A 23,061-nucleotide genomic window follows, 5' to 3' on the forward strand; every position below is an offset into this window, starting at 1 on the left:
ACAGGAGCTAAATGTATAGAGCTATAACTCAAATTCGAACGGGGTAAGTGCTCAGAGTGGGGTCCATTGTTATATTAAGTAATAGGGTGATTACTAGCTTGGGGAGCAGGGACAGGAAGGACTTTGGGAAGGACAGAGAAACTCAGGAAGGACTTCAGGGAGGAGGTAGCACTTGAGCTGAGTCTTTAAAAGGTGGGTATTATTTAGACATATAAAGAGGATGGATAAGACATAATAGGCAAAGGGAGTAATGAGAGAGGCACCGGGTGGCGTGCAAATTAGAAAGAGAGAGTAGTTCCCGTTGACTAGATTATGGGGCTCACCAAGGGGCACATGAGAAATAGAAAGCTCAGTAGAGGCCACATAGAGAACTCTTCATGCCAAGCAAGGGATTTTGGACTCTGCTCTCCATTGGCAGTAGGGCTTTGTAACAAAGCCAGGAGCAAATTGCAGGATCTCTTGCATGTTTGGTATGTGTAAACCTTGGCTTTCCCTCCAAAGGTTTGGAGGTGGAGGGAAGCCCTTTGGGAGGCTGTCATAATTGTCCAGGCAGGAGTTATGTTTGCCTGAGCTAGGATGGTGGCTGTGAGAATTGCAAGGAGAGAATGAATGGGAAACGTGCTACTCAGAAAGAACTGATGGGATTTGATATACTTGATGTCAACCCAGTAAATGCCATGGCCCATTTACTTTAACAGAGATGCCCCTCAGCAATGTAATTTGTAAATCATTTTTATCAAGAATAAATATAAAATTATTTAGGTAAATACATGTTGGCTTCAACCCATTAATTTTCCAGCACTGTTTATTGTGCTGCCCCATTTTCTGAGTTAGGTGACACTTTAGAGAGCAACTTGCCCAGGAGTTTGAAACCTGTTTCTCCAACTCCCAAGCTGTCCCTTTTTTCTTTCTTTCACGTATAGGCTGCCTGTACCATTTCCTTTGCCCAAAGGGTTCCATAGCTATAACATAGTTTGAAAATCACTAACTAATCCAAACTTCATAGATGAAGGAATGAACTGAAAGGACATCATGATGTCTGGACTCCAGGTCAGATCACAAAGAAATAGATAATAAATCCCCTTTCCATATTCTGAATTCTCAATTTCTCTTTCAGTGTTGTAACTCCTGCTGTGTCATTATTATTCTCTTTTTCATCCTGGCACAATATTAACATCAGAGCTGGTTATAGATTTATCAGTATTCAGACGTGGGAAAATCAATCATTTACAAAAAGAATGCCAGCATCTAGATGGAGAGCCACAGAGTCACTACTGTGGAAAAGAAGTAGAAATTCTTGCCTGCATGTTCTTTGTCTTGTTTAATTATTTGTGTGCAGTACCTTTTTACTCAAATAGCTAATATTCCATTAACAACTCACATTATAGATTCAGGTAATTATAATTCCTATTTGTGGCTGGAAAGTTTTTTTTTTTAAACAAAATAACTATAACCCACTAATCCTCATGGGAGGTTGTAGGCATAATCAAAAGATAATTTAGAAATCTAAAAATGGTCTGAAGGGTCAAAGAGAAAAAAGCTAAGTAAAATGTATTATCCTTTTAATAAACTCATACTCCCTGAAGAAATCTGAAAAAAAATGCTAATAATATTACACAAATTATTAAATTTCTAAAGAGGATTAATGGAATGCAGCTTTGGCAAAATTTAGCTGCATTCTTTTGGTAATGCCTTACATCTGTGATGACTCTATTGTGTGCTTCCTCCCCCTCTCCTCACACTGCACTAGGGCTTCTCAAAATCTGATGCACACACAGCAGAGTATCTTGTCCAAACACAGATTCTAATTCAGTAGGTCTAGATTGGGCCTTGGATTCAGGTGATGCTGCTGGTCCTGGGACCATACTTTAAATAACAAGGCTGTAAATACTTCACTGCCCTGACTCTATGGAGTCTGGTTACCTTCATAGGATTTCCTACGTCCATGCCACAGACAATTTTTTCTCAAACAGTGCTTCCTGAAATTCTAGGGCATAGTGGATATTGCTGAGGGGTTAAGGGTAGGGTCCAGAAATAGACTCAACAAATATGGCTGGGACACTGTACCACTCTGCTACAGAAGTTTCATTTTTATGGGTTTGACATACAGGTTTTGTTTGAAGAAAAAACTCCAATGCTTAAAAAGGAAAAAAAAAAAACAAGGCAGAAATAGAGACACAGATGTAGAGAACAAACATAGGACACCAAGGGGGGAAAGCAGGGGAGGGGAGGTTGTGGCGGTGGGATGAATTGGGAGATTGAGATTGACATATATACACTAATATGTATAAAATAGATAACTAATAAGAACCTGCTATATAAAAAAATAAATAAAATTAAATTTAAAAAAAAACCTGGAAATGATGGTTCTAGACTTTTCCATCTTCTCTTCAAGGAAAGCTGAGAACTTACAGTGTGCCAGGCCCATGCAAAGGGATTGCCCAAGGTCACACATTTGAGAAGCAGTGGAGGAGGCAGGGGGGATCCCAGAACTGTCCTCTTTTATCTAAGCCTGGGCTATTGCACATGCATCATGCTTCCCTCCTGTCCTGCTTTTATGCTGTGTCTTAGCCTCAAGGGGTCTAGTGCTCTGCTTTCTCTGGTGAGACCTAAATATTATGAAAAATTATTCAGTATTTGGACATAGAGAAGCAAGTTTCTGGTGCAAAACACAATAGAGAAAATAGGAGCCCAAGAGATCTCAGAAGACCCTTAACTTTCCTTAGTTGGTTAGTGAGTACAGATGAGTAGTGTAACTCAGATTTGCAAATATAAAGGGGCTGAAAGAATTGAGTCAATTAGTGGCTGGCCCATCTGGACCAACAGAGACCAGAATGTATTTTGATAATTGGAAATGTTGTAGATGAGCAAAATGTGAAGGCATTTTGATTTTCAATTACTTATTATAATATTTATATCCTTTCTCATTAGTCTTCTCTCTTAATACTATTAAGTCGATATAGGCAAATAGAATTACTATCTCTTCCTGGGAATACTTTAGTGAAAAGTAGTACATTTAAAGACTAAAATTAAGCTGTCAATTCATTCCATTTCTCTGGTACCCCAAAACTGGGGATGTGTAGGCTTGGCAATTTGATACTACTGCCCCTAGTGTGAGTTGTGAGAATTGTAGGCATAACAAACTGCTAGATCAGGGATCAGCAAACTAGAGTCCATGGCCCACAAGCTAAGAATGTTTTTTATATTTTTAAAGAGTTGTAAAAAAAAATCAAAGAATGTGTGACAGAGACAATATATGTCTTCGATAGCCTAAAGTATTTATTGTTTGTCTGTTTATAGAAAAAAGAATGCTGATTCCTGCTCCATTTGATTTGAAACAAAAACACACAAATCTCAGCAAGTAAGATTAGATGGGAGTTTCCTCAACCTTATATACTGCATCTACAAAAAACCTACGACTAACATCATACCTACTGGTGAAAGTCTGGATGTTTACCCTACCATCTAAGATCAGAAAAAGAGCATGAATGTCCACACTCCCTGCTTCCATTCATCAATGTATCAGAAGTTCCTGTCAGTTAAATAAGGTAAGAAAAAAATTAAAGGCACTAGGTTGTAAAAGAAGAAGTGAAGCTGTCTTTATATAATTATTCACACATGACATTATAATCTAAATAGAAAATCCTATGGAATCTACCAAAAAACTACAACAAGTGAGTTTAGCACATTTACAATTCACATGTACATTACATTTACAATATATATATTACACATATATAAAAGTTAATTGTAGGTCAATATATTAGCAACCTGGAAATTTAATTAGCAAGTGGAAATTTAATTTTAACATTTTAAATAACATCAAAATGTGAAATACTTAGGGATCCACTTCAAAAATATAAAACATAGCAGAAGGAAATTCAAGAAGACCTAAATAAATGGAGAGATATATTGTGTTCATGAAACATAGGAATCAAAATTGTTAAAACGTCAGTTTTACCTAAATCGCTGTATAGGTTCAGTGGAATCCAAACAAATTCCAACAAGCTCTTTTGGACAACTTGATAAGCTGATTATGAATTTATATGGAAATACCAAGGGCCTAGAATAGCCAAAACATTGCTTTAAAAGGACAAAGTTGGATAAATTATACTACCTGTATAGTAGTATAATTCTTAAAAACAAGCACACAAACAAACACCCATGAAGGCAAACCAGGGGAAGTAATGACCTTCACTGAGCTTTACAATTGTGAGGATAAATTGAAATGTGTTTATCAGGTCTGATACTGCATTTTAAGACACACACTACAATCATAAAGATGGGTGATATGTCTAGATATAATACCATTTTAGAAACTATTGAAGTAACTAGTAGTATTAAGGAGACCCAATAACTATATTAAAAATATAAAGGGTCATCATAAAAGGAGAGATATATGACTTATTCTGTGTAGCTTCAGAGGGAAGAGCCTGAAGATAAAGGAGGCAGAGGTGGACTTGGGCTCAGAACAAGGCAGAACTTGCTAAAATGAAATGGGGCTGCTTTGTGGGGTGGTGAGCTCACCATGGCTGGAGGTTCAAGCAGATGCTGGAAACTACTTGTCATGTCTGATCTGTTGAAACTAGATCAGTGTTTCTCAAATTGTAATCTGAGGTCTACTTGCACAGAGAAGTTGTTAAAAATTTAGATTCTTGGGTCCCATCTCAGATCATAAATTTGAGTTTCTGGGGATGGGATCTGGGTATCTGCACTTTAACAACATCCGCAGATGATTTTTATGTTCATTAAATTTATAAAATGCTCTTCGAGATGACTGACAGGGATCCTTCTGAATTTAATGAATCTCTGATTCTCTCTTTCCTTTCCTGAAGGTCTCCTTTTGTTCATTTTGTTGGGTCAATATGATAGTCTTCCTATAACTTGCAATTATTTCTGAGTCCCAAACAACTTCATGGCAAACGAAACTTTGGGAAATGTTGAATAGTGGGATGACTCAATGTGTTGTCATGCATGTGATTATTATGGTAAAGCAAAAAGACTGCATACTGATTGCTGTCTCTAATGCCAGGATTTCAGCAATCTGTGGGACCAACTGTAGCCCAACACACAGAAAGAAACACCAAAGGAATGGCCTGACCACAAGAGACATTATGGCCATGACATAGACTACCTTGGGCTGTTGACCCAGCTTATTTTCAAAGTCACAGCTCCTGCTTAGAGAAGTGTGCAAAGGAGATCACCAAATATATTTCATGCACTTGGGGTTATATCCATAAAAAGAGTAACATTTTAAATTTTCAAGTTAAAAAAGAAACAAACAGTTGCCACCTGAAATCCAAATACAGTTTCATGGCAGGAAGAAGCATACCATTCAGCTACATTACACATACCATTACACTCCTTGTAATCATTATTTAAACCATCTCTACTCTCATCATTCCTGGGTATGCAACAACCACAAAAAGAATAGGTGCTCTCCCACAAAAAATGGGGGACAACTTTGCCACTCAACTCAATTTTATATGCAGTTTAGTTAGTAGATGTATACACATTTACCATTATTGCAACTCTGGATGAATTGGTTCATTTTTTCATTATGATAAAATATTTTTATCTCTTTATTCTGTCTTGAAGTCAACTTTGATATTAATATGGCTTACACATATTTTGCACATGGTATATTTTTTTTCATCCTTTAACTTTCAACTTGTGTCTTTATATTTAAAGTACCTCTCCTATAAACAGGATATAGTTGGGTCTTATTTGTTGTTGTTCTTCCCAGTCTGATAATCTCTGCCTTTTAATTGGAGTGTTTAATCCATTCACATTTCATCTAATTATTGATATAATTGGGTTTAAGTCTATTATCTTTCTATTTATTTTTGCCTCCTCTGTTCTTTGTTTCCTTTTTCCTGTGTTATTTTTTGTGATAATCAATGAATTTTTAGTATTTTATTCAATATTCTCCTCTGTTGGCTTTTTTTCCTATACTTTATATCTTTTCTTGGGAATTACAATATACATCCTTAACCTAGCACAGTCTATGTTGAATTAATATTGTACTACTTGAAACAGTACAATTCCTTTTATACCCTGGCCCTTTTCTGTGCTATTGTTATCAAATATTTTACTGCTACATTTGTTATAAAACTCCACGATAAATTATTTATCAGCTGACTTATAGAGATTTTTTTTTAAAAGAGAAAGTAGTATTTTATAATTACCCACATATTTACCATTACTTTTACTCATACTTTCTTCTTATAGGTCTGAATTTCCAACTTATTTACCCTTTGAATAATTTTTAGCATTTTAGATTAAAATTTTTTTAAATTTAGACATTTAGAATCTTTAGCACTTTTTTGTAGTCAGTTCTGCAAGTGCAAATGCTCTCGGCTTTTATCTGCCTAAAACTGTCTTTATTTCACTTTAATTTTTAAAGATATTTCCCTAGATATAAAATTCTAGATGATAAGTTTTAAAAGATGTCCTTCCATCATCTTCTGGCTTTCACTGCTTCTGAAGTCAGCAGTTATTGTAATCATTGTCCCCTATATTTAATGTGTCTTTTTCCCTGACTGTGCTAAGATTTTTTTCTTTATCTCTGGTTTTCAGCAGTTTGTCTATGATGTTCCAAGATGTGGTTATCTTAGTGTTTATTGTGCTGGGGTTCTTAATATTTATCCACTGGGATTCATTCAACATCTTTGATCCATGGGATGCTAAATTTATTTTTTAATCAACTTTAAAAATATTGAACCATTAAAAGAATATTGAACCATTATTTCTTGAAGTATTTTTTCTTTCTCTATTATTTCTCTCTTCTCCTTCTGGAACTCAGTTTACACCTGTATGAGGTCACCTGATACTGACACACATGTTCATTCTCTTCCCAGTCTTTTTGCTCTCTGCATTTCAGTTTGGATAATTTCTATTGGTCTGCCTTTAAGTTTCGTGGTTTAAAAATTTTGTTTTCTCTATAAGCTGTTAATTTTCATTTAAGATTTTTTAAAATGTCAGATAATGTATTTTTCAGTTTTAGGATTTCCATCTGGTTCCTTTTCAGTCTTTAATTCTCTCCTGAAATTCCCATCCCATAATTCCAATATCTGGGGCACTTACCAGTCTGTTTTTACTGATTGATTTTTCTCTTGGCTGTGTGTCACAATGATACATTGGAGAGACTCCATATCCTGTAATCTTATCCTGAAGAGTGTCAAATTTTGTTCCAGCAAGCAGTCAAATTATTAACAGATCACCATAAACTTTTGTTGGCTTGGTTTTATGCTCTACTGGATCTATTTTCATTTTTCCTTAGTTTTAGAGTAAACCCATTAATTCTGTTATATGGTCTTTACTCTTAAGGTCTCTCTGGTGTTTCGATGGCAAGTCCAAAGAGTTTACCAAGCTCTTCTAACTTGTCAAGACTCAAACTGCAGTTTCCCCTGTGGTTGCAGCAGCAGCAGTCTTTCCTCAGCTCTCTCAGCTGCCTAGATGTCATTTTCTCCTTGGGATATTTGGAATCCCACTTGTGCCTGTACTGCTCAGAAGTCAGTTATGGTTTTGAAGGGAGTTTATATGCAGAGTCTAGTCCCCTCCTTTACCATGGCTTCTTCCTTTCTGGGATCCACACCCTCCATTTCCAACCATTCTATTTATCCCACACTCTTTCCTCTGACCCTTCAGGCAAAAAAGACAGTGGGTTTTTTTGCTTAAGCTCTAGCACCTTGTGTAGCGTGCAGCCTGGGGATCTCCTCAGAGGACAAACTCCCTTCTTTCATGGGCCAAATGCTTCCCTGTTTCTGCCTACTTCTGGTCACTGTTCAGTGCCTTCCAACAGCTCTTTTTTATATTTTGTCTAGTATCTGCAGAAGCATGAATCCAATAAAAAGCTATTCTTCCCTTGCAGGAATTGGAACCCCAGTATGTAGTTTTGATGTCAATTATCCTAATTCCTTCACAGTATCTTTTTCTAGGGACCATTTCCTACTGCTGGTTCAGGGATTACCACCTAATGGTGTATGAAACTGCTCCAAACTCCTTATAACTTTCAAACCAATTATTTTGTGCTATAAATGGCCAATCCAATTACAGGTTTATTACTTTAAGAATTTTCTCTTTTAACTTTAAAGGAATTTTTTTGTGTAACAAAACTCAGAGGGTATGTCTAAAACAAGCCTCCAACAAACCCAATGTAACTATCTTTAGGCACAATAGCTCCTTCTTATTTATAATTTACCGCTGATTTTTCTTTTTTTCGAAGAATATTCTCCTCCAGGTTCCTCCTCTACCTCTTCTTCTTCCCAATCTTTAAATTCTCAGATCGGACATTCCTCCTTTGAAAACTTCCCCGATCTTCTCCTCTTCCACAATAGCGTTGCCTAGCTTTATCACTGCAGTTTCCACATTGTTTTAATAAATGTAAATTTAAGGCTATGCTGACATCCCACAAGTTTTTCTAGGTAGTGATTTGTGGTCATTCAGTTCTAAATATTTCATAAGTTCCATTATTATTTCTTCTCTGATTCATGAATATTTATAAGATGATTTTCATTTCCAAATATATGGGGTATTTTGTGGGGGGGTGTTTTGTTGTTGATGTCTGATATAATTGCATTATAGAAAGAGAATGTGGTCAGTGTTCTCAATTCTTTGGTATTTCTTAGGACTTCTTTTGTGGTCAGTATTTTTAATGTGTACTTGAAAACAATGTGAATTCTCTATGTGAGGAATACAGGCTTCTTCTATACAGGTCTCCTTTAAGTCTGGCCAGTTACTTGTGTTGTTCAAAATGTTTATATCTTTATCAATTTTTACTGCTTATGATCAGTTTATGAAAGAGGCATGCAAAAATATTTCCCATTAAGAGAGATTTGTCAAATTTATTTTATAAGCCAGGACCCTGTTTTGCTCAGAACGTACAGATTCAGCATTACTATTGCTTCCCTGTGAACTGCTCTTCAATGATTATATCATGACTTTATTCCAAATGATGCTTTTTTTGCCTTAGTATTGCTTCTCCAGCAATATTATTCTTTACCTGTTTTATCTTCTCTCATCCCTTTAATCTTTAAGCATCATTATGTTTTAGGTACAACTCTTGTAAACAGCACATAATGGATTGTGTTTCTTAAAAATGATCTGATCTCTACTTTTGAACAAACCAGTTTAATCTGTCTACATTTCCTGAGATTACTAATATATCTAGACTTTTTTTACTATGTTTTGTTTTTTCTTAACATATATATATATTTTTTTTCTTCCTGTTTCTTATTAGATCACTCTAGAATTCTTTAATCATTTCTTTTGCATGTTCTTGTTTTGAAATGACATTTTCCCTTATTCTTTGAGCATTACTCTTAAATTTTAAAAGGCATACTTGCTTAAAGTCTAAATTAAGCCTATCTCTATCTTCCTCCTGAATAATACAATGAACTTGGAGTTTATAATTTCAGCCTCTCCCACTCCCTTGGTCCATGTTATTGTCATCTAGCATTTTAGTTTCTTGTTGTTTAAACAATGCCCTAATTGATTTTTTTAAGACAATGCTTCTTTAAATTTACAACCATGTTCACAATATTTTTGTGCTCATGATTCCCTCTTACATTTTTACTCTGCACTTAAAGTCCCTGTTTCTTGGGTAATATTTATTGATAGTTATTTTGACAAGGGTCTAAAGTTGGTAAACTCTCTCAATCTTTGTTTTTTGTTTTTTTCTCAAAGTGCCTTTCTTTATTTCACCGCACACTTGAATAATAATCAAGCTTGATATATTATTCTAAGTTAATATTTATTTTTCTTCAGCATTTTAAATATATTATTCTGTTATTCTGTGGCATCTATTATTGCTAATGGGGAGTCTATTGTCAACTTAATTTGAAGTTCTTATATAAATAATAACATATTATTTTATATAGAGTTCATATATCTTTATCCTACAAATCCCTGAAACGGTGCTTCTTAACCTTATTTTTGGAGAGGGTGGGTTTTTCAGAGTTCTGTGAGAATCTGATGACAGAAGTCACCCCCCACATTCCTCTCCATATAAAATCAGAAGGTTCAGGGACCCCTTGAAGTCCATCTTTGAATCCTGTTGTGAATCTCTGCCTAGAATCGTCCTAAAACAAAAGGGTACATACTCAATAAACATATGTTTGTTAAAATAATTAATTAATCTATGCAAGTCTGGATGGAGGTCTGGATGACTGAACCCAGTGAATTCTGGGTAATCCTGGGTAAATGCCACTATTTCAGACATTTTTGTTTGTAACTCCTGTTAACGTTACTGAGAAGGATTATTTCTTATTCTGTTAACGCAATAAATTTGAATAGCAAATTTGAATAGCAAAATGGAACTGATACCGCTTCTTGGAGATACATTTCTATTTAAAGTGATGATTTGAGTATTAATAATAATACCCTGTAGAAAAGACAGCAAATGTTTTCTTTTTAAAGTTTCCAAAACATTTCCATATATATTCTTTTTTAATTCATTTGATCATCAAATAAACCTAGTGAGTTAAGAATTGTTGCCTTCAATTTTTTGTAGCTGAGGAAAACAAAGCCATGAGAGGATTTGAGTGATTTGCTTAAAGTTACACAACCAGATAACTGGGCTCGACTCAGATTTTCATTCTGTTCTCTCTGATTTCTCTTTGTCTGCTCCTCACTTCTCATCCTTCATTCCCCTAGCATCAGAGGGGCCAGATGTCTGTGTTAAGTATACATATACCGCAGCGTGGGCAGCCAGGTGAGAGGGAGGGCATCCCCAAGTCTCCAGAGTGGCCTTCAGACCTGAGCGGCCCTTGAGCACATGCCACGTGGACTAAAGAGAAAAGGAAGAAAGGCCTGAGGTGATTCTCTAGGACCATGTCACATACTACAGAAGACGACAGAGTGGGTGATAAACATCCATGGAGTCTTCTCCTATCTACCAAATGACCTTGAATGTGACTGCTTCCTCCACCAGGCTTCTTTCTCCAACCTTATCCTTTCCTCACAAGGCCATATTTCTGGACCACTTTCCATTAGACCTACCATTCACTCTTCTTCCTCACTCCACACCATCCTTTAAAATTTAGCAAGCATCAGTTAGAATTCTTTACAACATTCATCCCAACTTCCCTCTAGTGCTGGTGGGGGTGAAAACTGGCACAACTGTTTGGGGAAACTGTTTGGCAGCATCTACTAAAGCTGAAGATACACACACCATACAGCCCAGCAATTCTGCTCCTAGGTATAGACCCAGGTGCATGGATATGTTTACCAAGTGATGTACTCAATATTTATAGCAGCTTTATTCATAATATCCCCAAACCAGAAACTATCCAAAGACCTATTAACAGTAGAATGTTAAATTGTAGTGTTCACACAATGAGATGCTATACAGCAATGAGAATTGAACAAATTGCAACAATATAGATAAATTTTACAAACATGGTATTATGTGAAAGCAGCTAGGCACCAAAGGGTATACGTTGTATGGTTTCATTTAAATTTAGTGCAAAACAGGTACAATTAATCTCTGTTGATAGAAGTGAGGATAGTAGCCACCCTTGGAGGGAGTAGAAATTAGAAGGACAAAGGAGGCTTCTGTGGTCCTGGTGAAGTTCCATTTCTTGCTTTGGGGGCTGGTTACGTGAGAGTGCTCATTTGTAAACTGGACAATTATGATATGTGCAAGTTTTCTATATGTACCTTTTATGTCCAGTAAGTTAAAATATTTATATTTATCCACATTGGACATTTAAATATACATGTCCAAGACTTAGATATACCACACAAATGTACATACTAGTTATGTGCTTGTCCACTATGGATGGATTTGATTTAATCCATTCCCTTAAAAAAAGAATCAAAGTGAGTGACTAGCTGGACCAGAGCTGGGACTTTTAACTTGCTCATTTAATGAGATATTATGTTAGTGGCCTCGCACCAAACCACACTGAGATCAGTAAAGGAACCGTGTATATACAACAGCCAGCCCTGATGAAACAGCAATTACATATCTTAGCAGCTGTGTGCTTCTGTTCATGTTAGATAATTAGCCAGAAAATTGTTTGCATAATTATTTTTTGGAGCATTTGGTGATTTAACCATTTAACTCTGAAGGCTTATCCAAAAGTCATTAAACCGTTTAAAGCAGTAGAGATCACAGTTGGTGCTGTTTCAGCAAACATAACAAAACCCAAATGGCTTCAGAATTCCATGGATCTCTTCTGTGTAACCGGTCATTGCAGCTGGCAGGTCTGAGCTGGCTTTTGCTTTTTAAATTTTATTATTTTCTCTCTACTCTAAAGGACATGTGTGTCAACTCTTTTAAAAAGATATACAATCAAATGAGTTCTTGGACCTGCCACTGTTCTTTCTGATTAGATGAAAGTCTACATGAATCAATGCTCTGGTTATTAAATCCATGTGGCTCATTCCCTGTTTGTGAATAGAAAACATGGAGAAAGAGAAATCAAGAGAGGTTGCAAAAGGAGGCACAAATAGGAAGGAAAAACTGGCCTTGGAGATTGATTTGAAAAATGCTTCTGGCCCACCAAAAGTATAGCCAATCTTATAATGTCACAATAACGACACTGCAGTTTAAGAGATGAAGCTTCAACAAGAAATATTTTCTATTTCTTTTTGTTTGTTTGTTTGGCTTAGCTGAAGGACTTGATTCTGTGTACCTGGCAAGATGCTGAATTAAGTCATTGATGGAGGAGGCATGTTACCTCATTATAGCATTAAGCTTGGGGTCCAAATACTTGTATTCAGGTCCTAACTAGTTCTTCTAATAACGTATAACCTCTCAAAGCCTCAGTCCTTGCTTCCAAAATGGGAACACTAGAGGCAATTAAGAGTGGTATTTAGAGTTCAGATTGGAATCAAACTGCATATGCACACATCTCAACTCTGCCCTTACCAGCTCTACGATCTTGGGCTTGTCATCATTTAACCTCTCTGCATTTCTGGCTAATTTTACCAGAGCCCTGTCTCATCTGGTGCTTGAGGATTAGATGAGTTAATGCATGTATGGGAACTACTTAGAGTTGCCAAGCACAGAATAAGCACTTAATAAGTGAATTCTATTGTTATTTTTACTTCTGACTGCTGTTTGGGAGAATAAAATAACATTGTATATATGAAAGTGCTACTAAAACTGTAAATCCTAGAAAAGATGATTCCCATAATCCTGTCACTTCCAAGAATAACCCATTCATGATTCTCCAGGGAACAAGTCAGAAGAAATTTAAATCAAAATTTACTAAGCAAAGTTCACGTTAGTGCTCCCTAGGGAAGGAAACCCAACTGCATAGCTGCCATCAATTAAGTCTTCTCAGAGAGCCCACTGCAGGCACAGCTCTTCTGAAAGATAGTGACTGAATAGTTAAGTCCAGGAAAAGAACGAAAGATGGGCAAATATTGCTCAAGAAACAGCGTCTGTCATTTTGAAAACTGCCCCTTGGGAGTCAGTGCTATTGGGTATCAGGTTTCTTTTTGGGGCAATGTAAATGTTCTAATTTGATTGTGGTTATAGTTGCACGACTCTGTGAATATACTAATACCATCAAATTGTACACTTTAAATGGGCAAACAGTATGGTATGTGACCTATATCTCAATTTAAAAAACTACCTATTGTACTTCAATTCATATCATGGGTTTCTTAAAAAAGAAAGGAAGATAGGGGGAGGGGAGCAGGAAAGGGAAAGAAAGAAAGAAAGAAAGAAAGGAAGGAAGGAAAGAAAGGAAGGAAGGAAGGAAGGAAGGAAGGAAGAAAGAAAGAAAGAAAGAAAGAAAGAAAGAGAAAGAAAGAAAGAAAGAAAGAAAAGAAAGAAAGAAAGAAAAAGAAAGAAGAAAGAAAGAGAGGAAGGAAGAAGGAAAGAAAGAAAGAAGAAAGAGAGAGAGAGAGAAAGAAAGGAAGAAAGAAAGGAGGGAGGGAGGGAGAGAGGAAAGAAAGAAAGGGACAGAGAGAAGGAGGGAGGGGGGAGGATGGAAGGATGGAAGGAAGGAAGGAAGCAAGCAAGCAAGCAAGCAAGCATCTGGCTTCTTCTGGAGTGGGCTGTGGCTGCGGCTACCAAGGCTGGGCTCAGCAGTTCCAGCCCTGGCCGTCCAAGTGACCATGGCAGGTGCTGCAGGCTGTGGCACTTAAAATCTGCACTGGACCCTAGGTAGACAGAAAAGAATGCCATTTTGTTTCTTTTTAATTTTTTCTCCATTTGTTTCAAAATAAGAAAGGAGGACCTGAGAGGAAAAGGCCAACCCCAAGTTTGTGTCCTGTGTGGGAGTAGAGGGGAAAGGAAAGGGAGAGCACACCTGGGACTGAGGCGGGAAGATCCCCAAATGGGACCAGGGCTCCTGAGGAGACCTGTTTGCCGTGCTTAAGGTACAGCTTCTCTCAAGCTGTTTGCATTTGCATAGGGTCTTTTGAAGAATAAAGAGCCTGAGCTCTCACATGGTGGTGGGGCCTTCTCCTTGCCCTTCTGATGGTCCCCCAACTTGCGTCACCACTCTAGTCCACCAGTTCAGACACGGGGCTCGGAGCTTAGGGCCCTGCCAGAGGCAAAAGCTAACAATTTCCAGTGTAAACAATAAGAAGCCATCATAGAGATCCACAGACTCGAAAAGACAAAAGCTCTGCAAAAAGCCCCAACACAAGCCACCAGACTGCAGTCTCAGGGATGGGAGTAAGACAGGCATGGGAGATTCTCTGGAGGCTGGCAGGGGGCCAGTTTGTCCCAGCCCCAGCTTGGAGGACTGTTTGAAAGAGTTCTCTCCCAGGGGGAGTGGAAGGAATTGTTAAAAGACACAGGGACCTTAGAGACACCAGAGAACGCAAGCCTGGTCTCTGGGCATCTGGGCTCTGTCATGGGACAGCCTCGTGTATCTCAAAGTGCACCCTTCTTACATTTGCCTTTCTGGGGACATGAACTTTAATTAATAGTACAACTTTGTTATTTTTTTAGCCAAAAGTTACAAAAAGGGGAAAGTTCTAAATTAGTTTAAAGGATAAAACTAGTGAGTTAAAGTTTGAGGAGAAAGACAATGTTTCAATAGTCTCCAAGTATTTTCCTACAAGATTTTAATTAATTACAAAGAGAACAACAATCCCAAATTAGGACGGTAAAATAGGACAAATTGACATCAAGTGCTTCCTGGTATGATCCATTGAGAAACAGCCATCATATCTCCGAGGATATTCCTGCCAAATATACATAACCTGAAAATAGTTATGAGGAAACATCAGACAAATCCAAATTCAGGGGCATTCACAAAATAAATGGCCTATAGTCTTCAAAATTATCGAGGTCCTGAAAGACAAAGACAGAGGAAGAGTTCAAGATTAAAGGAGACTAAAGAGATGAAAGGCAATGTCTGATTCTGTATTGCATCCTTTTGTCATAGAGTCTATTGTTATGACAACAGTGAAATTTGAATAAGGTCCAAGGATTAGATAACAGTGTTGTAGCACCGCTAATTTCTTGATTATAATAATTGTACCATGTTTATGTGGGAAAGTACCCTTATTTTTAGGAAATACACTGAATATTTAGGGGTAAAGAGGCTTCATATCTGTAACTTGTTCTCAAATGGTTTTAGGAAACAGTAATGATAATAATTATATATAATTAGAGAGACAATAATTAAAACATCTGTGCTATAAACGTTAACATTTGAGGAATTTGTGTGAAGGGCATATAAGATCCCTTGTACTATTATTGCAACTCCTTTGTAAGTTTGAAATATTTCAAAATAAATACTTCTCAAATATCATTATATTTTCCAGAAGAAAAAAAATGAAATAAATCCTACATGGCCTATTGAACTGAGTTTTGTCTGTAGACCCCAAAAGGAGGATGCAGATTTGGATAAAGTACTTCTTACAGAGCCTCCACATACCACGCTGTATTCCTGTTGGAGTTTTGGAATTCCAGAGAAGTCTATTCTAGGAGGCTGCTCTGTGGGTTGCTAAACTCATCCCGTCCCCAAAGAGAGCCAAACTGTTTAATGATTAGGAGAATGTGAAACACTCCCTTGACACTCAACATTTGGAAATAATATCTAACGTGATGGAGAGGCTGGGGACCCTGTCCAGAAAAATCATTTCCCATCCTCCTTCTGTGGGAGACATTGAAGGGCTGTTGTTTTGGATTATTAAGATAATGAGATGCAGATGAGAACTTAAATTATAATGCTATAGAATCTTGAAATGTTTTCTTACTGTATCTCAGCTACCTCCTCCTCCTTCTTGTCCAACTTCCTTTTTATCTGTTTTATGTTTCTGAGTTCATTAGCTGTCATCCCAAGACACTGTGGGAAGAACCTTAGGACTTTGTGATGCATCATTTGCTAAACACTTTTAGGAACTTCAGTATAACATTCCCCCTTCCCCAGCCCCATCCCAAGCTGCCCTCGCCCCCTGAAAGCTGTACTTTTAACTGGTGAAAAGAATAAAAGGGGAAAGGAGGGAAGGGATCTAACAAGTGATTTACACCAATATCTCATTTAATTTTCACACAGTCTTGGAAGGTAGGTAGAAACACCATTGACAGATGGAGACCAAGGCTCAGAGAGGTGAAAAAGAGGCTAAAGCCACACAAATTATAAGGAACAGAGCAGGGATTCAACAGCCAGGTTTGTTTAACCCTGAGGCCTATGATGTTTCCACCTCACCATTTAATACTAATGAAATGTGATTTGTTCATTTCTCTTTAAAAATAGGAGTTCTTCGAATTGTGGGAGTGATTATATATATATATATTAAAAGCATAGAAAACACAGAAAAGCACAGTATGAAATCCATTTGGAAGTCAAGGCTAATTAAAAATAACACCACATTTATCAGTATTAATAAACCCAATCTGATATTCAGTATCTTGGCTCTTCTAAGTAAATCAAATTTCAGAAAAAATACATTTTAGATAATCCAGGCTGGAACTCTCCTTTTTAGGTATGGGATCTCCTCCATCTGGCAGGGATATGAAAACATCCACTTTCTGAACTAAAAGAGAAGTTGGACTACATGATCTGAAAGGTTCCTCTTAAATCAAAGACTTGAGCGCCTGTGTTTCTGTAGATTTGTTTCTCCTGTGCTACTGATCACTAACCTGCATTTCTAAACCGAACACTCAGTTCTACTGTATGCAAGAAGGCAGTGATGGAAACTTGTACCCAGTGATGAAAGGAAATTTTAAATATGACACCAGTCCATCAGTCCTTTCCAGATCTCTTGTCTAAACAACATACATAGTGCTTAAGAAAATGAGCTTCAGAGTCAGACAATCCCAATCCTGGGATCCAGTTTGAGTTCTACTACTTACTAGCTGTGGCACATTATTAAATCTCTCTAGGCCTCCTTCCCTCTTCCATAAAATGGAGGTAATTATAAAGAAAAATGGAAGATAATTCAGGGAGACAATATATATGTACAGGGCTTTGTATAGTTTCTGACACATAGGAAATGCCTACTGAATAGTTCCTATTATCAATAAATGCTGGGATTAATGTGGGTAGATAGCATCCCAGAGTGAAATAAGAGTAGGTTCTGGAGTAAGACAGGAACAGGTCACACCCTGGCATGGTTTTTGTACTTACAAGCTATGTGATCTTGGGCAAGTAACAAACTCTATATGCTTCCGTTTCCTCAAATTTAAAATATGGTAATAGTGATTCAAATCCAGGTCTGTTTGACTCACAAGTTTATGCTCTCAGCTACTACACTGCAGTGGTGAAAACCACATCTGCAGGGTTGATATTCATATAGCACTGTAGCCATGCTCTTATTCACCATCAGCAGCATTCAGTGGTCTAGGACGGTATTGAAAGGTGGAGCTAGGCCTGTCTGTAAAGGTGACTGGGGTTGAACAAACTGGTAGAGACATAGCAGTAGCATGGCCCTGGCAGCAGATTATGACTGGCCAGGTCACAACCACTCCAGCTCAGATTCTCCATCCATTTAACGGAGATAATGATGGGGGAGAGTTGTATCCTAGGTTGGTTTCTGTGTCTCCTCCCCTGAAGGAGAAATGACCGTGAAAAGCATAAAAGTCTCTTGTAGCCTTCGAATTCTCAAATTGAGTAACTAGTGAAGTTATTAGGAAACTAGATTCTGATTTTAGGAAACCCTGGTTCTGAGCCACTTAACCTTTCCTACTCTGTTTTGTCATCTGCCAAATGGTGACAATACAACCTACATCCTCAACTCCTGGCAGGGACCACTTACTCCTCTGTATCCTGAATGCCTAGGACAGTGCCTGACCCTAGGATGAGGAGGTTGGTCTGTGTTTGTTGAATGCTGAAGAAATGGGGAGGGGGAAGTCCCTGCCAATGCATTTACCCTCTTACCATTAATCAAAAGCAATGAGCAGAGGCCACTCACCAGCTCTATTCTTGCAGCTCCTCGCAGAGGAAAGCTCTTTGAGAGTGGAGAATGCCGAGGGTGTCCCCAGGTTCTTAGGTATAGAGGAAACTGACCTGCAAAGTTTAAAAATGATGTAAAAACCCAGCACCTCTGAATTGCCCATGAGAGGGCCAGTTTAGCCCTCCTCCAGTGCTCACCAGACTGGAATGTGATGCCCAGGAGGGGGCGTTTAGCTGGACTGTGTAGGCAAAGTCCAGCCCCCTTAAGTGTTTCTCCATGCTGCCCACCAGCCACCCACTGGAGATATTTTTTAGCATCAGTGCAACTGTAGCCTCTGTTTTGTGTTTCCATATCATATTTTCTCTTCCTCCCCAGTTCATATCATCATCACCATCATCCATTGCCTTTATTAAGGGCCCACCTGTGGGCGTTTGGCTGTCTGTGTACATCAGTGGATCAGCGCCACTCGCAATTTAACGTGATGGGAAACTGCTCCCCATGCACCCCAGTCCCCAAATGTCTTCACCACTCATTTTCACCTATTTACACACACACACACACCCCTCACTATTTTCAGCCAAGAGGTAGAGAGCTAGTTAATAAGCAAATGTTGCTAGAGATTGGGCGCACATTAAAGCCATTTCAGGCCAGATTCTCCTACCAATTCTCTGGGGCTGGGGGATTCAGAAGCAGGTAGTTGGAGTATGTTTATGCCTGGGATGGGGGGTTGGCAGGGAGAAGGCTGAGACAAAGATGTGGAACAAGGAGCAGGCCTAGAATACACCACTGTGGGAGGATCGGGGGAAGGGGAGCATCTTCAAAGTCATATTTCTTCCACCCAGACCCAGCCCGCAGCTGCCCTCCAGATATTTGCAATAGGATCCAGACAGTCATCCCCCAAATCGGACTCAAATAGAAAAGACACTGAAAATAAAGTCAATGTGAGTGACAGCATTTCTTGAGGCAAAATCTCCCACACCAGATGAGAGGATCTGTGTCCTCGTTAGCCAAGGCCAAACAGTTCTCAGAGCTGCGTGGACTCGAGGCTTGGGTGCTGCTGTGGAGGGACAGTTCTCAAGGTCTGAGCCCCAGTCCGTCTGCAACTCCATGTATGACCTGGAGACAGCCCGGAGGGAGGTGAAGCCCAACAGGGCGCCCTCTGCTGGCTGGACATCACACTCCCGGTACCATGCGGTAGCGTCAGCACTGGAAGGGTAGGGAAAAGCAAAACTGATGAGGAGAAAAATACGTTTCTCGTTGTAAGAAAGAAAGACTTTCTGTTGAAGCGCTCTTAGGATGTCAGCAATCTTGTCATCGATTTCCCGTGGCAAAGCCCTGGGTCATAATGCTTTCGTTTCTAATGTGGCTTCACAGCCCTCTCAGACCACCTTCATCTGGGTGGACGGCAGTGCCATCTTAACCTTGATTTCCTAATGGCATACTTCCTGTTCTTGCTCTTGTATGAAATGACGGATTTCTTTTTGGCTGGGTTTCCAAGGATCCAGAAATGCTGCTGTCTGACTTCTTGAACTAACGAGTTCACTGTTGGGACAGTACAAGTAAAGACGGGTGCTTGGGACATCTTGGCTTACTTTCGAAGGGCCGTGTTTATGCGAGTGCCTTAGACAGTGATCAGAGGAAGAGAGCAGAGAGTTATAAAAGGAACTATGTGTAGTCACTGGGGTGGAGAGATGAGAAAGGCTTAGCGAATCTGACTGAGGGGTCCCTAAACAACATAACTAAGCTTCAGATGCACAAAGCCACTTAAATAAATTGATGTTTTAAAGCCACTTAAATAAACTGATGTTTTAAAGCCAAACAGAAATTAATATGGGAAAGTGTTTGAATGAGGAGGTGCTGTACCTGACTTGCAGAAATGACTTTCAAGATCCCAAAGATGGGGAGGGTGGGAATTGCTCTTTTTAAGACTTTAGAAATTTTCACCTTACTGTTCTTGTAAAGGGAAAACAAGTCTGTCCTTGGGAGAACTTGTAAGATAGGCTTCTCTTTAAAAAAATGCTCTGAAAACAGTTAAGTGCCACAAAACTTTGAAAGAACTAAGATCAACTTGGTGTTTGACAAAGCTAGTATAAGAATGGTAATCAATCCCTTGGCAATGGAAATTTTAAATTTAAAATAAGCTTCAACAAAGCCTTTGAACCGTCAAACACTTTATCCTTAAGAAATTAATGGGTCCCTGAAGAAGTCACATTTCCTTTTCTGTTTCTGTAATATATACTTCAATTACATTAATCAACAATGCAGCAAAATAACTGACATCAACCAACTTCCAAGTTGCATTTCCAAATGCTTCTTTTCTTCAGCAGAGACTTAGCATTTGAAGATAGCTAACTGAGGTTTATATAAGCATGAATAAATATTTGGTGAAGCTGGATTTTCCCATCCTGTTGTCACCCTTTGCTCACCCCAGAATGGTTTCCCATCCTTTTTTTCCTTCTGCTGTCATTTCTGTTGAGTATGATAAACTAGCTTGCTGAAGGAGATATTATGTTAAAACCTTCCTTCTGCACTGTGAAGTTGCTGAAGCACCCCTCAAATATGTCTCCTTTCAAAGCAAACTGGAATTTGTGAGTCATTTTGTTTTTCCCCAATGAAAACAACAGTGACAACAAAAACAAGTTTCATGACATTCATCTTTTTCAGATGTGATCTCCCTTGAAAATTAGATTTTACTTTTATTGTATTTACCCTCAAATCTATCCCTAGTAGAGTTTTGGTTTCACTTAACTTGCCTCAGAGAAATTGACTCCAAGGTCTCTGTTTTTTTCATTTTGGCTCGCTCTCTCTCTTTCAATTTCAGAAATGACAAGCTTAACAATAAAAGCCTCCAAATACTAATTTTACTAGTGTAGTATATACACTAGTGTGTCTACACATACAAGAGGACTTTCACTTTCCATTTGGGTATTCACCTTTTTATTTGGGAGTGACCAATATCTGTCCAGTGGGAGGTCATGTCTCCTTTTTGCCAATGGCCTATAAGAGAACTGATCCTGACACTGCATGCCACAAAGATAGCCAGTCTTGCTTTGGAGCTCTTTCAGCCCCTGTTGGACATTTCTGCATTTACCATCTCCTTTCTGCAAGGCATAGATACTGAGTCCATTTCACTAAGACCCTTGCCTTACCCATCATCTTAGAAAACAATCAATAAATTTCCCCTCCCAAGGTGAACCAAGGATTTTGGATTTTAAAGGGGGAACCTCCTGAGAAAAAAAACAAATTAGTTTCTAAGGTGGAAATAGCTGCACAGGGCAGTGTAAGAGATTTTTTTAATAGGTCATGCAATAAGGTAGACCTGTGAGTCATATCAACTCAGCAGCTTAAACCCATACATTCACAAGGCTTAGCCTTTGTAAAAATAATTATGGGTTATCAACTATTGCAAAAGTCCCATTATTTAGAGTTCAATATTCTGCAAGAAAATTCCATGTAATGAGAGATCTGATCCATGGTTGATACTTCAGTGGTTACTTTGTTTTCAAATCTTCTAGTCGCTAAAGGGGAAATCAGGACATTTGGTACCACACAAACAAATCATCTGTAAAAGTGTTTGGGTTTTTCACTTTCCACATAGATATCTTAGTCAAACAGCTAGAGACATGAAAATTCAACACTTAGCTGTCAAGGCTGACCTCTCAACAGTCTTATCTTGCTTCTCTTTGCTTTGCTGGAATCAAGAGACTTGAAACCCTTCCCTCTAGCTCCTGGGGCACGAGAAGGGCTTTTCATGTGCCCTTTTCTTGCATGCCTTGAATATCACTTTTGTTGTTGCATATGTGTGTGTTTCGGTTACTTTCTTCTATTTAATAAGATTGGCAATATATTGTAAATACACCAAGTTGGATGAGACCCTCTGCCCACACACAATTACACACAGACAGTGTTTGAGTCCAGATCTTCACTTTGAACTGGAAACTGGAATTCATTTATCCTACAACATCCTACAGAGGACGGTTCAGACCATCCACAGCATTTGCCTATCAAGGAAGGAAACTCCAGACACTTAACTACTCAACTTGGCCACAAGCAAAGCTCAACATTTCTACAATCTCTGGGAAAATGAGATGTTCCATGTTCTTAGCAGGAGCTGACAATTAAGCCGAGTGAACAATCCTGTGAGGTGGGGGAGTGGAGTTCTTGCTGCTTTAGCCACAGACCTCAGGTGCTGGGGTGAGTGTGAGGCCAAGGGCCAAATGCTTTCAACCACCAAGAAGCCGGGGATCCTCAAATCTACAACCCTGTGGTGTGCTATTCTGTTTTTTATCATGGAGACTGACCTGTTCCTTCCAACTATTTCCTCTGGCATGATAAGGATTTTGTGAGGTGCCAGGGGAGACATAATTTATTAGAATCAAGTAATGATTTGTAATATTTAAACTATTCCATTAAACCAGGAAGCAGGTCAGAAACTAACCTTTAAATACAGCCAAGGGAGAAAGTCAGCCCAGCAGCTTAAAATATATATCTTTTGCAGGAAGCATGAAGTGTATAATTAGCTGTAATCTCTGCAACTGCAGTCAGGAAGCTTTATATTTTGGCTGATAGGCAGTGTTATCTTCTGATGGCCTGGGAAACCAAACCCTGGGGTTGCATTCCTGGCTCCCGCATGGACCCTCGTGGGTGGCTTTTGGGGGGAAACTGGGCAAAGGAGCAGAGGAAAGGGATGGGCAGGGTGGGACCACGATCCGGAGAAGTTACAGGGAAGGATCTGGGTGACAGCCG

At 38.6% G+C, this 23,061-nt stretch overlaps 1 protein-coding gene across 15 annotated transcripts in view; it reads left to right on the forward strand.

The window, feature by feature from the left end:
- Positions 1-23,061, forward strand: part of MTERF1 (mitochondrial transcription termination factor 1) — a 602,843-nt gene that overhangs the window by 380,908 nt on the left and 198,874 nt on the right. For all 15 annotated transcript variants that reach the window (XR_014266393.1, XR_014266394.1, XR_014266395.1 and 12 more), the window contains one exon: positions 3,301-3,548. Coding sequence is in view for 2 of the 15 variants with exons in the window: in XM_082471747.1 (XP_082327873.1) it covers positions 3,489-3,548 (60 nt within the window). In the remaining 13 variants the exon portion in view is untranslated. The remainder of the gene's footprint in view (positions 1-3,300; positions 3,549-23,061) is intronic.

The sequence above is a fragment of the Balaenoptera physalus genome (assembly GCF_965194825.1).
Source record: "Balaenoptera physalus genome assembly, chromosome: 8".
Lineage (NCBI taxonomy): Eukaryota > Metazoa > Chordata > Mammalia > Artiodactyla > Balaenopteridae > Balaenoptera > Balaenoptera physalus.